The sequence below is a fragment of the Rutilus rutilus genome, assembly GCF_951802725.1.
Source record: "Rutilus rutilus genome assembly, chromosome: 11".
NCBI classification, from domain to species: Eukaryota; Metazoa; Chordata; class Actinopteri; order Cypriniformes; family Leuciscidae; genus Rutilus; species Rutilus rutilus.
The window spans coordinates 28657449-28672242 of record NC_140216.1 but is presented as its reverse complement, the minus strand read 5'-3'; the positions used below and the strand labels follow the sequence as shown (position 1 = coordinate 28672242).

General features: G+C 38.1%; 2 protein-coding genes across 3 annotated transcripts in view; both read right to left on the bottom strand.

Annotated features, from left to right (window-relative positions):
• Positions 1–3120, bottom strand: part of atp9b (ATPase phospholipid transporting 9B) — a 56837-nt gene extending 53717 nt beyond the window's left edge. Inside the window, exon 1 of one of the 2 annotated variants that reach the window (XM_084422952.1) lies at positions 3019–3120. In XM_084422952.1, coding sequence (XP_084279078.1) covers positions 3019–3098 — 80 coding nt within the window. In that variant the 5' untranslated portion in view covers positions 3099–3120. The remainder of the gene's footprint in view (positions 1–3018) is intronic. The other variant, XM_084422951.1, reaches the window with a different exon arrangement.
• Positions 3121–3536: 416 nt separating this feature from the next.
• On the bottom strand, positions 3537–14008 carry sall3b (spalt-like transcription factor 3b). Its single transcript, XM_084423217.1, has 4 exons — positions 13816–14008; positions 7171–10095; positions 5663–6003; positions 3537–5264 (listed from the first exon to the last, which is right to left on the bottom strand). The coding sequence occupies exons 1-4, from the start codon at positions 13895–13897 to the stop codon at positions 4869–4871; spliced, it is 3744 nt and encodes a 1247-aa protein (XP_084279343.1). The 5' UTR covers positions 13898–14008; the 3' UTR covers positions 3537–4868.
• Positions 14009–14794: the final 786 nt, after the last annotated feature.

Genomic DNA, 14794 nt, shown 5'->3' with positions numbered 1-14794 from the left:
CATTATGCAATGAAATAAGGACATTTTTAAGGCGCCTACATAAATGAGTGGAACAAAAAAAAAATGCAGAAGTTGAGAGAACTGTTCCTCTCTCACACTGTGTTCCTCATTTATCGAGACGAGTCTCAAACCCAGATCAGCAGAATGCTATTGTGACACTCAGAAACAGCCGACGTCCCAAGAGGATATCAGCTTCCACCCACACAAAAGCCTGGCCGTTTCTGCACCAGATCCACTTTAGCATTAGCGTCAAAACCTGCAAGCTCCCTTTTCATTTTAGAGTTGTCCGTGGATAGACTTAATTCATGCAATTAGGCCTCTGTGATCACTGTAAACACTGACAGCCTTTTGCAGTCGAACACTGAAATAAGTATAAAAATATACCAGATTCAGACCATGCTGACTGAACAGGCCCTCCTAAGCCAGTGATATCGAGTTGGATAAATAATTAAAGAAGCATTACACACTTACAATGGCGGATATTAACAACCTACTAGTCCTAAGGATTTTAAAAGGAACAGTCCCTTTTCTTCTAAAAGAATGAACAGGGCAGAAAAAGATTTGAGAGATCAGTTAGTGTGAATCATATTTAATCCTCCGCAAAACACTGAACGCTCACATTGTGTAGTGAAGATTACAGCACTGACTGATAAAAAAAAGATATTACCATCAAATCTGCTTAACAATCATTAAAGGGATACTCCACTTTTTTTGGAAATAGGCTCATTTTACAACTCCCCCAGAGTTAAACAGTTGAGTTTTATCATTTTGGAATCCATTCAGCCGATCTCCGGGTCTGGGGGTCCCACTTTTAGCATAGCTTAGCATAATGAATTGAACCGGACAAGACCATTAGCATCTCTCTCAAAAAAATGACCAAAGAGTTTTGATATTTTTCCTATTTAAAACTTGACTCTTCTGTAGTTACATCGTGTACTAAGACCGACGGAAAATGTAAAGTTGCGATTTTCTAGGCTGATATGGCTAGGAACTACACTCTCATTCCTGCGTAATAATCAAGAAACTTTGCTGCTAAGCTATGCTAAAAGTGGGAGCCCCAGACCCGGAGATCGGCTGAATGAATGGATTCGAAAACGGTAAAACTCAACTGTTTAACTCTGAGGGAGTTGTAAAATGAGCCTATTTCCAAAAAAAGTGGAGTATCCCTTTAAGTATGTTTGACCTTCTGTTTCCCATTTTTAATGTGGTCAATGCACGATCAATGTGTGAATAATGGTCTAAATTAAATGTTCATCATATCAAGCAATTGAGAATACTTGGATTGAAACTGCTTGATTCATATGATTTACATAACTATTTCTTTCTGAATTGTGACTGTTTGGGGGGAATGGACTTTTAATAAAGCGATCGAAATCTCTCAGGTTCCATTAAAATATCTTCATTTGTGTTTCGAAGATGAACAAAAGTCTTATGGGTTTGAAACGACATGAGGGTAAATGAGAAAGTCGGACTGGTCGGGATGCTCAAACAACTGACCTACAAATGGCTTAGTTGTAGCTAACTCTGTATAATAATTTATAACTTAATAATAATTCAAACTCATTTCTTTTGAGTTTGGGGGTGAAATATGGTCCACACATGTTCTTGACAAGTTTCGTGAGATTCACCATTATAAGAGACTTTGAACTAATGGGAAATGACAAATATTAGCTCTACAAAGGCTAATCGGTTCCTGCCACAGTAGGCAAGTTATTATTGAGGTATGTCAACAAAAGCACATCACTCTGAAATGTGTCTAAGTGGATTTAAGCTTTTGATGTCCAATAAAAATAATTTTTGGTTAAACTGTCTTGACAGTGGTCAAGCACAAATGGGTGTAATAAAAAAAGACAACCAAGTTAGCTGACCGGTGTAATCGTAAACCGAATCGATACAGTCTAGCGATGCTGATATAAGAGATTTGTAGCCTGCAGGCCCACCACTGATATTTCTATTCAATTGTATGATAAAGGAAATCAGATCACCATCAAATCTGCTTAACCACCCATATAGATCAAGAAAGACAACAGAACAGGCAAAGTAGGAGCCAAACATAGCTGGTGGTCCAATTTCTCTCTCCTAACTGTGGTCAGTTCTTCTGCTCTTCTCTTCAAGTTATTGTGCGCAATAGCATTACCCCAAACAATGAAATCAAATTAAGCAATCTCTTTGGTTTAGGTCCATACTCTCAAGCAGCAACGCCACAAGTGGTCCTTAGACTGTCAGTATTTGACAAACAGCTGGATGCCATAAATACAGATCCTGTCCGCTGTTAGGCTATTTATGCGGTTCAGGAAAACCAGACTGACATTTGTTTCTAAATTAGTATCTTTGCCTCACATAAGCCATGGGACAAAAGTTTGCAGAGAGATATCGTGACAAGATCGGCATCAGCAGACCATGGCATGTGATGCATATACCTAAGGCAAATGAGATGCTGTATGCGATATGCTATAGAAGGAACAAAGCCTCATATGATGGTCACCAAAAGTTCATGATATGTTCTATGAATGTACCGTGAATTGTGTTTTATGTACCAAATGCACAAGAGGCATTACTTGTGATGTTTAATGAATGTACCTAAGGCTCAGAAGATGAATACATTCATTAAATATCACATATGCTTCAATTTATATGAGATGCTCCATAAATGTAATGTACTAACAACCACAGAATAGCTCATAGCCAGAGTACGCTTCAATGGATATTGTACCTAAGATGTTTTATGAAAAGGAACCGGAATGACAATTATCTCACATGATTATATCACATCTTAATCACCACATGCATCTCTCGGGGAGTCGTGTATCCTCTCGTGTCCTATCAGCTGTAATCTGACACTGACAGCTCGCGCTGCTGAATTTACACTGCCGCTAGACTGTTAGCCCGTTAGCACTCAACCCCGGAACCGTGGTATAAACAAACCCAATATCAAAACATACATTATTATAACAACTCAACTGACAGTCTTGTGTTAAAAAAGAGGTGTTTAAGATCAATATCCAACCGTATACATACCTGGCAGGTCTACCAGCATTATAATACGCAGTTTTTCTCGAATTCGTCCGTACAGGATTCAAAAGGATGCTGTCTGCCATCTTTACTTGGCTACGTATGAATGTCGTCATGTCCGGGACAAAGTGAGGGAAATATCTGCTGTAATCTGGAAATATGGTTTTGAAGGTATTTAATTTTTTATTTAAGTGTATTTTAATATCTAACTTGGTTGAATTAATTGACTATCTTTGGTTATTTCACACTAGGCATCTTACCATTCATTGTTGTCTTGCTGTTTTTGAGGTTTGACTTCCCAAATGAGACCAAGATTTAAAATGCATTTAAATAACAGTAATATAATTTTTTTTTTAAACACTATTAATAACAATGTCTGCCTAAAGTTTGTCTCAACACAGACACACACAGAGAGACAGAAAGAGATAGAGAGTGAAGCCTTTTCCCATATACTCTAAAATATACTCTCACAATAAAAAGATGACACAAACAAAATATTTTGTTTGAGATTTATTTATTGAGGGTGGCAGCAATATTGCATCTTAGAAATAAATCCAGTTCAGTCAGTGTGTTTGAGAGACCACCTCAGTTGTTCCATGAAAAAATACTGATGTTCAGACAGAAAAGAAAACCTGGTGTACTTTTTATTCATTATAACATATCTGAGTACAAAAATAGTGTCTCTTTTTCATGCAGAGGACACATCAAATACCCCGTCCCTTTTCACCATTACCTATTTTATGAAAAAAAAACTGCTCATTCATATTTTTTATGTTTTTCTCCCATCACTAAACAATATATTATTTAAGGAAAATAGCACTACAAAATAAAATAACATAAAATAAAATAAAAAAACACTAAAATGACCTGACATGACACGCTTAGTAAATAAGACATAAGCTACCATTACAGACAAGTATATTGTTTCACTTTTTTCTTCTTTTCCCGTGTTCAAAAATGTTTCTGGAAACATTTATTTAGTTTGTTCTTAATAGGAAAACACTTCTAAATTTTGAAATATAATAGTCCCGCAACACGTTCGGATGCATCACAAGGCCTGATAACTATACTTTAAACTGAAGTGTAAAGGTGTTTTTAATGCAAGATCTTTATTAGCACTCATATTATACTTCATAGTCTCATGTTGGCCCACTAATTAATTTTGCATGTAAAAGTAAATAAGGCAGAAAATAGCATAAAACACATAATCAGAATTAATAACATAATAACATAGGCTGGTATAAGATGAAACGTTTGATTGTTGATGGCAGCTAAAATGACACTAGCTTTCATGGTGGTGTACTTAATTTGCATGAAAATAAACGGTTTGCATCTAATGCATAGCAGCAAAGCAGTGGGATGTCAAAGAAGAATACATCTCTTTTCAAAAACTCTGAAATGTCTCTTTATCTTTTGCTCGGGATTTAAGTTACATACTTTCAGCTGTAGCTATATTAAGACCACAGTGTGGGAATGAAAAGTTTCTATTATATATGCAAACATGTTCCCTTTCCCATGAATTGAGCAATGTCTGACAGCAAAATCAGAGGATAAAATAAAATAAAATAAAATAAAATAAAATACATATTTACAACATAAAATAATCATTTTATCTCAAAGCAATGCCCTTGAATCAAGTGTAAGGTTTCAGTCAGTGGACATAATTGAAAAACTAACCGTGGCCTCAGTTTAAACAATAAAATAAAAAAAAACAAGTGCCATTATAGTATAAGATAAAGAATCTTTTCCCACATGAATCAAGCACATTCTAAAGAGTTTATTCAGATTTTCAAAAATCAAGACACGTTTATTTTCAATGTTCCTTATGCAAGGAGAAAGAATATGTCATCTTTACTTTAATTGATTCCGATGTCTTTTTTGTCCTCAATCATCATGGAGAAGTGTTGTCCAGTACCCCTTTCTAAGCCTGTTTTTTCCATGGCTGTGATTGGTGGGCTGTTTCCAGTGCTAGCCTTGTCCGTGGGCACAGTAATGGCAGGAAGCTGGGGGACTCCTCCACTCTGAATGACGGATATTTCATTGTTTCTCATTGCTAAGCCATTAGTAATAGCTGCTGCATATCGGCTCCAGAAGTTTTGGTCCACATTCATGGCCCGCGCTGCTAAATCCTTCTGAAACGCTTCGCTGAATTTCAGGGCGTCACCGCCCAGAAGGGCAATTGGGTTTTCCACAGACAGTCGTCTACCTCTACGGGCAGGAGTGTTATTCCACATATGGGTGCCCATGTGCACCTGTTGACAAACAGAAATGAAAGAGAAATCAATGACAAATATTTGTACGCACTTTGTGGTAGATGTGTGTATTAATCTGTAAAGAATGATAAAAAAAAATGACCGCCATGTGTATTTGCATTGTTGTTGTTTTTTTTATTATTATTTATTTATTTTTGCCTTTAATTGACAGAATGGTGGAGGACTGAAAGGAAACGTGCACAACAGCTTTTGACATGTTGGGAGCAACGCACAACTCCAACACTGGTAAGCATTACATGAAAATTATAAAATAAAAACTGATTTGAAAAGTGCATCTGTTTCATATAAACTGTTCACTATGTTTTCATTAAGTATTAATTATTATACTTGTGAATAAGTGAACATCTGAAATAACATAATCAATAATGATCACATACCTTGAGATTACCCTTGGTTGTGAACGCTCGACCGCAGACAGAGCAGCCGAAAGGTTTTTCGCCTGTGTGTGTGCGCTCGTGGATCTGCAAGGCGCTGGCAGAAGAGAAGTTCTTCCCACATGCACTGCAGTTGTGTTGCTTAGGGGTCCGTCGGGGAGGGGGTGGTCCAGTGAGTGTGGTGACGCCCGGTATCATCACCTCAGAGCGTGAGGTGGGAGACTGCAGGCCAAATGCAGGGAAAGGCCCTTCTTTTAGCATGTATGGTCTACTGCAAGCACTCTCCAGTTTCACTGCAGTCGGCGAATTTTTTGTATCCTGATCAGTAAACCTTTGAGCATTTTCTGAGAATAAAAATAAAAAATAAGAATAAAATTAACACTGAAATCAAATAAACAAATACTGCAAAACTATGCATTAAGTGTTTAAGGGGAAATGTGTCATTTCTGGCTTTGCAAAGCCAAACAGAATTGCAAAAATATAATATCATTTAAATATATTAATATATATTTTTTTAATTTTCTACAAACACTCCCCTGTCCTCCATTACTTAAACAAACAGACCAGTCCAGCCCCAAACTCAAACCATTAACTGAGCTATATTGCGGTGCTGGGCAATGTGTAGCACCACAGTGTTTACACATTTCAGGTGAATTGAATACGGCTTACTTACAGTTGTCTATGCATATTTAGCTAAGGTAGGATTTTTTGAAAAAAAAACATTTACTTCACCATTTAAGTAATTACATTTAGACACTAAAGAAAAAAAAATTGTTTGCTGATTGTTCAGTTTACTTAAAAATAAGCCCAAGTTAAACAATTCTTGAACATTTTGCCACAACTTAATTTCATTCCGTTCAAATCACTTACATTTGTAAAACAGACGTTAACTTAACCCTTTGTGTTGAGACTGCATAAATCATTTTTGTTGACATTATTAACTGGACAGTGGACTTCTAATTCCCAACATGCTTTACATAGACTGCATTAGGGGAGTAAATGGTTTCTAAGAGTTATTTGATGTTTATGAGTAAAGGGAAATACCTATTAGTGTTTAATGTTATGTTATAGTTTCTGTGTGGTTACTTATGTGCTGAAGAGTATAGCTTGTGCTTAGCTTGTGGGCTACATGATGACTATGGTATGTGTTGTTTCAGTCAGTACTGACAGTACTGAGACCAATCTTTTCTTATTTGATCATTCCATGCATTCCATATAATAATACATATATATTTAGTATGCTAACATGCACTAATGCTAGCTAGAATTTATCTAACACAAGAACTTAAATTTAGGTTTGTTCAACAAAACATTATTTGTTTTAACCCTCTGGGGTCTAAGGTATTTTCTGTGTTATGACATGCCCTGACATTTGTGCTTATTTCAGTTATTCTTGTCTTGTTGTGCTAACCTAAAATAATTGTGTAGAAAAGATTTCCTCAGTTTAATTAAACTCATTGAACAAATATATTTTTAAGGGTGTTTTATGGTTATCAGCAGTTTAAGCTTACCATGTTCCTTGCTGAAACATTGCACGTTGAAAGGGTTTTCTTTCTTTACTGTAGACTGGATAGGCTGTATTCCTGTTTGATTAAGAGTCACCCCGTTGACTGCGTTTGCTGCAGGACAATCTGTTGTTTCAGATTTTACTATAGCTGTTTCCTCAGGGATTTTAGAGGAGAGGTTCAGAGAGACTGGGTGCTCATGTTGGCCTTCAGGTTGACTGTTGAGATAGGGTGGAATGTGAATAGAACTAGATGAATGTGGCATTAATCTAGTTCCCATGCTATGGTTCTCCATCTCACCAGTGGTGATCAAGCCCAGAGCATGAAGATCATTATCCATAGGTCCGTACTTGACCATCTTTTTTCCATTTGATTGGCTGAGCATGATGGATGAGTCACTCCTTACATTTTGAGATTCTGATACACTGGTTGACAGAGATGAGATAGGTGGTGGACTGTCTGAAAAAGAGCTCAGGGTGTTTTCACTGTTCTCCACAACATCCGCTTCTTCTTCAAATGAAATATCATCAAGACAGTCGTCATCATAAGTGCTCATGCTGTCGAAACTCTCCATATCTGTGTCTTTCTCGTAGATGGTTTCTGCCAAAGGAGTGTTTGGAATCTGCCCACCCATGTGCATGCGTATGTGCTGCTGTAACACAACAGCATTTGTGAATTTTTTCTGACAGATCGGGCATGAATGTTGAATCCGAAAAGGGGGCTTTGCACGGTGGACACCAAAGTGAGTCTTCAAGTTACCCTTTGTGGTGAATGCTCGTCCACAAACCTTGCATTTAAATGGCCTCTCCCCTGTATGGATGCGGTAGTGCATCTTCAGCGCGCTCTGACAGCTAAGCACGCGGTGGCAGATTACACACTGATTGGGATCCATCATCTTCTTGTCAATGTTTTCCACAAGCTGTTGGAGCTTCGATGTCTCAGATGTTTGCATAGAGTCTTGGAGACCACCAAATGGGAACTTGGCCCTGAACTGATCCGAGATGAGTGGAGGAGAGGGTGACTTATTAACAGCTGAAGGAACATCAGTGGACTCTGTTACATTCCCCTTAACAAGTGTTTCTGTTGACATGGATTGTGAAAGCAGGCTGTTGGGGTTGTTACCGTTTCTAGTCATACTGTTTGATGGCAAGTGCACTTCCTCTGTATTGAAGCTGTGTGTGATCTCTTCTTCTCTGATTGATTTAGGGGAGGCCGCAATGGTAGACATATCTGTCTCAGTGCCGGTGGGATTGGGTGACGATGGGGTAAGTTCACCTCTGGCTGGTGATGGCCTATGTGGAGATCTTTCAGAGGGTGTGCTTGTAAATGAATCACTTAAGCTTTCAATAATTGGTACTGTGGGCGGCAACTGCAGACCCATTGAGGATGGCACAGTTGGAAGAACAGGTTTGCTGTCTAACCAAGTAGGTCCTGCCTTCTCTGGAGGAAAAGACATCCCATATGGAATCCCAGAACTGGTAGGGATATTGTCAAGATACTCTGGGACTGGGTATGGGTTCATCTGGACATGAGGGTACTTCTCCTTGTGCCTTTGGAAGTGGACTTTGAGGTTTCCCTTTGTTGAGAAACGGTTGCCACAAATGTTGCATTTGAAGGGCCTCTCACCTGTGTGTGAGCGCAAATGGATCTGCAAGGCGCTGTCGCTGCCAAACACTTTAGCGCAGAACCTACACTTGTGCTTAAAGAATGGGTCCTCAGAATTGGGCTTGTTGTCAAAAATAGAGACGCCGGGCAGTTTACCCTTACGGTGCTTCATCATAGCAGCAAGTGGGTCTAATGCACTGGCAGTGGCTGCAATGCTGGCCAGTGGATTGGGAAATATGACTCCGTTGGGAGGGCTTTGAGGTAGTAATGGTAGGTTGGCAGAAGGGCTAAGGAGGCTACTCTGGCAAGCTGATAGTGGACTGGGAGTGCTTACGGACTGGGTGTTACTAACGTTAGAGAGCGATCCACTACAAGTGGGTAAGAGCGGGGAAGCCCCGCTGTAGCTGAAGAGATGAGGGCTGGAGCTTGTTAAGGAAGCAGTGGCACTCTCTAATGCTCTAGAGACGATTTGTCCACTGCTTGGCTGGGAAGACAGCAACGGTGGTCTCGAAAGCATAGACGCCTGGGATACAGAGGCATGCCCATTCACTGCAGAGGGCATGACCCCAGATAATGGAAGTACAGGGGGTGGAGCGATGCCCTGGAAATTGTAAGTGTTCGAGTCAGAGGGCAGGCTTTTTGAGGCAGGATTAAGGGCGGCTTGCGTAGGCTGCCTATTCATTACAGCGACCTGGCTGCGGATCTGCTCAATGAGCTGCAATTGCTGAACCTGCTGCTGCTGCAGCGCCATCAACTGCTCCAGAATCATGGGTATCGCAGCTGAGTTCAGCTTGCCTGCGGACCCTGCACAGTGAATGCTCTGGGAAAACTGAGCAACGGCCACTCGGGTGCTGTGAAGAATCTCCAGGGTCACATTGGTGCTGGGCATGTCATAATGATTGGTTGTAGGTGGTGCAGGAGAAGAGGTGGGGTTTTCATTGTCAAGTTGTAGAGGGCTGAGGTTTGATGTTTTATGCTCAGGCAAACTTATATCCATTTGTTCATCCAGGTCGATGATATGGGTTTCCTCAGGCATCTCGTCGACTTTCTCAGCCAGCTCGGAGTTGAGCTCGCTGGCCTCCATTTCTGCTGAGTCACTGTGGGCACTCAAAAGGGACTCTGTCGGTGATTCCCGGCAAATGGCCTTCTCTTCATTCTCTTTTACTATCAGCACAGGGGGGTCTTCCGTGCACTTCTGTTGGTGCTCCAGCATTTCGGACCACTTGAAGAATTCAGCACAGCACCTCTCACACACGTGTGTCTCTTCACCCCCGCTGCGGCTCTCTGTGCCGCTGTCCTCCTCATCGCCTCCCCTCAAGCGAAGTGCTGGGAGATAAAGACATAGAGAGAAAGCGTGTGAATAGAAATTTCTGAGATGATAGATTTTTCACAGCTATTCTTGGAGGAGTGAACAATATAGATAAACTAAATCAATTGTACCACTTTACCAATTACTGAAAGCCAGCCTCTTTGTGCTCATGCTCTAAAGACTCAGACGATAATTTTCTTTGCACAATCCATCAAATTATGCGACCTATCTATTGAATATACGGGAGCTTAATGAAATTCTATAGGGGATATTGATTTCCAATGTTTTTATACAATTCACAGCTGCACTGTCAGTTGAGGGCAAATTGAGTCTTTGATTGACTAATCTGAACTCTCCATTGCTATCAAACACTCTTATTTCCTGATGAATTTGAAGAACTAATTCCTCCACTTGACATTGTTGAGTGAAACATTTATCTCTCACTGCTAAAGATGTACAACCTTGAAAAATGGTTTCAGCTTTAAAAGTGTGAACATGGACAATTAACTTCAAACTGTTTTAAATCATGGCATATTTGGTCATTTAAAAAAAAAAAAGAAAAAAAAAAAACTGTAACAAAAAAATCTGTCCTTTCACTAGAAGCCTGCAGTGCTATCTTAATAAATCTGTTAAGCGCCATTTTCTCATGGAATCTGTAAAATATATAACGACAAGAATATTATTAAGTGTAAAGTATCAATACTTAAATTATATCAATGAGCAAGAATATACAACTTAAAAAAAGTTGTTAAAAAATCAAAGTGTAATGATCATGGGAGCCAAAAATATTATATTTGTTTTTAAATTAAATCAGCAGCATTTGATGATATTTTTTGTATTAAGACAGCACATAAAATACCTAGGTTACATCAAGTTCAGATAAGATCTTAAACTGTTTTAGGTCATTGGTTCACTGGTGAGCATTTAAGGGGTTGTTTTTGAGTAATTTATGCAGAAATATTCAAAGGAAAATATAAACAGAAATAGTTTTACACATAAAAGTTTAGTGGGATGGCAAAGTGTGTGAGTCTAAACAGAAATCTTTATTTTCAGACTGTTTTTGTTGTGTGTGTGTGTGTGTTTTTTTTTTTTTTATATATATATATAGTTTTTTTATTTATAAAAGATGCCATGGAAGATTGTATAGGTGTATTCGCTGTATGATTTCCCATCGTTATCGCCTTGATATAGCCACAATGACTGTTTATGACATCAGCGTTTAAGAAAATAAAAATTTCTGGAAAAGTGACAGCGAGAAATGAAATGAGTGAAGAGAGGATGACAGAATATCTCAAATAATTTTGTGGTATGGTGTTGTTTGCGTATCTTCTCAGTTTTTGTGAGCCTTCCTCAGAGGAGTTACAATGTGGGTCATTTGCTTGTCTAATTCCAGTAACTGTGTGGGTGGTCTGAAAAACTCTTAACACCGAAAGGTGAGAGCTAACTGAAACTGATCTAGTGAGGCGACCAATTAACTTAAGGCCATGCCACAAATCATCTTAAAATGTTCATACATTAGTTCACATATATTAGCATTCACTGAATAGTCCAAATAGATTTACAAAGAAAAAATATATACTATGGCGAAACCCCAGTGAAAAGACGGACAAAACTGTGATCATGAGATATATAAAAAAATAAAAATAAAAAAAAGCAATCAGAAAAAAGGCATTTGTGGGGCCCTACTACATCAGCCTTTACAAAGATGAAAAAAACTTGGGAGATTCCTAGGGTGCTCAGTTGGTAACCGTGGTTTTGTAGCTAGCTGGATCATTTCGACATGAGACAGACAAAGGTTAGAACATAAGAGTTTTAAAATAAATTTCTCAGGCCCCAAAAGAAGAAAGCTAAATGCTATTAGACAATTGTTACTGTAGAGGCCTGATGAATGGCGAACTGAAAGACGTACAAGGGCAAACACGAAAGTCAATTGTGTTGGCGTCGACAAAATGAGAGAAAAGTACCTATTGCATACATGGATAACACTCTGAAGTCAAATCATCATGATTTATTTATTTTTATTTTTAAATTAATTTAGAATATAACATAATTTAATATTAATTTAAGTAGAAATGAAGAAATGTATGTATGCCAATTAGTCTTGTAACTAATTGCAGATGGTGAAAGTTTGGCCATAAGTTACTTAAGTTTGTTAATAATATTTTTTGAATGATAATAATATGTATTGAAATGCCCATGTGTGTTTGAGCTTGCTCTGAAATTTCTGCACTTACTGTACATTCATTTTAGTAAATTTCAGAATACACACAACAGATGTTTTATGTTCTGAAAAAAAAAAAAATGTGTTCAAAGTTTAAAAAAACTCCCATGTGCAATTATCTGCTTATTGACTAAAGGAGACATTTTTTTATTAACTTGTTAAACAAATAATAATAAAGAAAACTAACCCACAGTTTAAATATAGGCTATATGTGTAGGCTAAATGATCAAGAATCAAGATTTAAACATTATGCTAATTATTTCTACATCAATATTGTTGCATCAGGTTTTCACTTCAAATTCTTTACTCTTCTAACAGATTAGGCCTGATTATAATGGATTCGTCTGATTAAAACTGATCTGAAGAACAATAAACGTCTTTCACTGTCTGATTTCAACCCATACCCTGATTCAGTTCTGTTAGTTCGATCTTTGTGTTGCAGTAAATACTTTAACGCGATTTAAATAAAGACACAACTTCGAAACCAGACCAAGTGTGAGGCTTTTTCATAAGTAACTTCATTACCATGACAAAAGGAATTATTCTCACGCAAACAGACGAATGTTGAAGGTTTTGTTTGGGTCTTGCAATGGGACACTTTTGTTTGGTTTGCAGATCTTTTATTTTGGTGCTTTATCAAAAGCACAAATAGCCTAGATGCACAACTCTAATCTGCCGTTACTGATTATAATTAATAATTCATTTTAAATCATATTAAATCAAACTATTTTTGAAAGTCTACACGAAATGCAAAAATAAATAAATATAGGGCCTATAAGATACGTGACCAGTTTAAGCAAATTGAATAAAAAATAATGAGAGCATTTTATGTCCATAAATGTTGAATTATTTCTAATGAATTTAACAGAAATTGTTAGTAAACAGCTAGAAGACTGGAAAGACTCGAAATTACGACTGCATTATTTAGTGAGGGGGAAAAAAAAGTGTTCGGCATTTTTGTCAAATGACACATAATCAACGTTTGACACGAAATTTCCGAAAGCACATATTTGTAGGTTTCATGTAGGCTACTATATAAACACACTTAACTTGTGATTTATGAAACACTATTAAAAATAAAGGTTCGAATAGAATTTTACAATCATGTCATAAGACAACCACAAGTAACTTTTTATTCTCTGGTTCTTTAGAGAACGCACCGGTGTTTTAAAGAACAAACCTAACTTTTTATATTAAAAAGACTCTTTGTTGAACGTAGCAACCATCGAAGAACGTTATTTTTAAGGGTGTAAAACTTTGTCTTGAGTTCCGTATAGTCTACTTGAACTGAACACAGCATCGTTTAAACTTACATGCTTGCTAAATCAAGTTCTTTTTTATATTCCCCGATTCTCTCAAATTGTTCATTCTATGTAATAGCCTATGTTCTATAGGCTATCGTGTCTTCAGCACTACTCAAAATTAACAATATAGCCTAACATCGCGAAATTCTGACAAAAGAAACTTGTTTGTATCTAAAGAGCCGAATAAAAGATTCGTATTTCAATTCACATACCGTTATCCGGACTTTTGTCCGACTGTGTTCCTTCTTCGTCCGACCTGAGATGCTGAGGTTTCGCTTGCTTTCTTCGGGACATGTCTCTGCGCTTCGCGTCGGCGCTCCGATCTGCAGAAACATCGGACGCTGGCAGTCCCGTACAGTCCCGGGGTCAGTGAATAAGAGATATTAGATGTTGTTACCGTTGTGCAGATTGCGCATGTCGGCGTTATAATGATAGAGGGTCATGTATTACGTTGCGCTGCATGAGGGATTGGCCGCGCGCCAGTAGACACTCTCTCTGGATATGGAAATGAGGGATGGACTGAGTAATTAGCCCGTTTCACTTCCTCACTTTTCCCCCTTTTGCTCTCTGTTCACGTAGGACCACAAACTGGACGCAAACAAGTGCGTCTACAGCTCTGGTGGCACTTCACATGGCGTAAAGTCCATCCGTAGTTTGTTAAACATCACCGTAAGTACGGAAAACCAGTCTTGTCACGCTCACACGCCTTCTTTTCAAATAAATGACAGTATGAATAACAGTCAAGCACCTCTCAGACTCTTTCAGAGTGTATTGATTCTAGTTTAAGCATATTCCTCTCTTAAATAAGTTGTTTAATTTTTTATATGCAAGATAAGTTTGTTCTGACAGGCGAATATATTATAATAATTGCTTTTGGTTGGTTTTTATTTGAGGGGTTCTGGGAGTGTAATTAAAGCTTAAACCCCCAGAGTCAACATCAAAACAAAATGTTGAGGGTTTTTAAATGTATATATTCTTTCAAACAATGTTTCATTAACCACAAAAGTTAGATTAGAGTGCACTAGACAATCGCTAACGTCTCGTTCGCCTGAGGAGGTCACCATAGCAACAGTATGCTGCTCCAGCGCTTTCCGTTAGAATCTGTATGGGACGGTACGTCGCAAAACAAAAGTAACTGCCAGCGTTTATGGCTTCCTATACATTTACATACCACACAGAAACACTGTTTTT

Bases quoted from the DNA above. Each gene is read 5' to 3' on its own strand.
- sall3b (XM_084423217.1), bottom strand. From the start codon at position 13,897: ATGTCCCGAAGAAAGCAAGCGAAACCTCAGCATCTCAGGTCGGACGAA. The intron at 6,004-7,170 runs GTAAGCTTAAAC...TTTTATTCTCAG, and splicing joins ATGTTTCAGCAAGGAACATG to AAAATGCTCAAAGGTTTACT. The intron at 5,265-5,662 runs GTATGTGATCAT...GTTTGTCAACAG, and splicing joins CAACCAAGGGTAATCTCAAG to GTGCACATGGGCACCCATAT.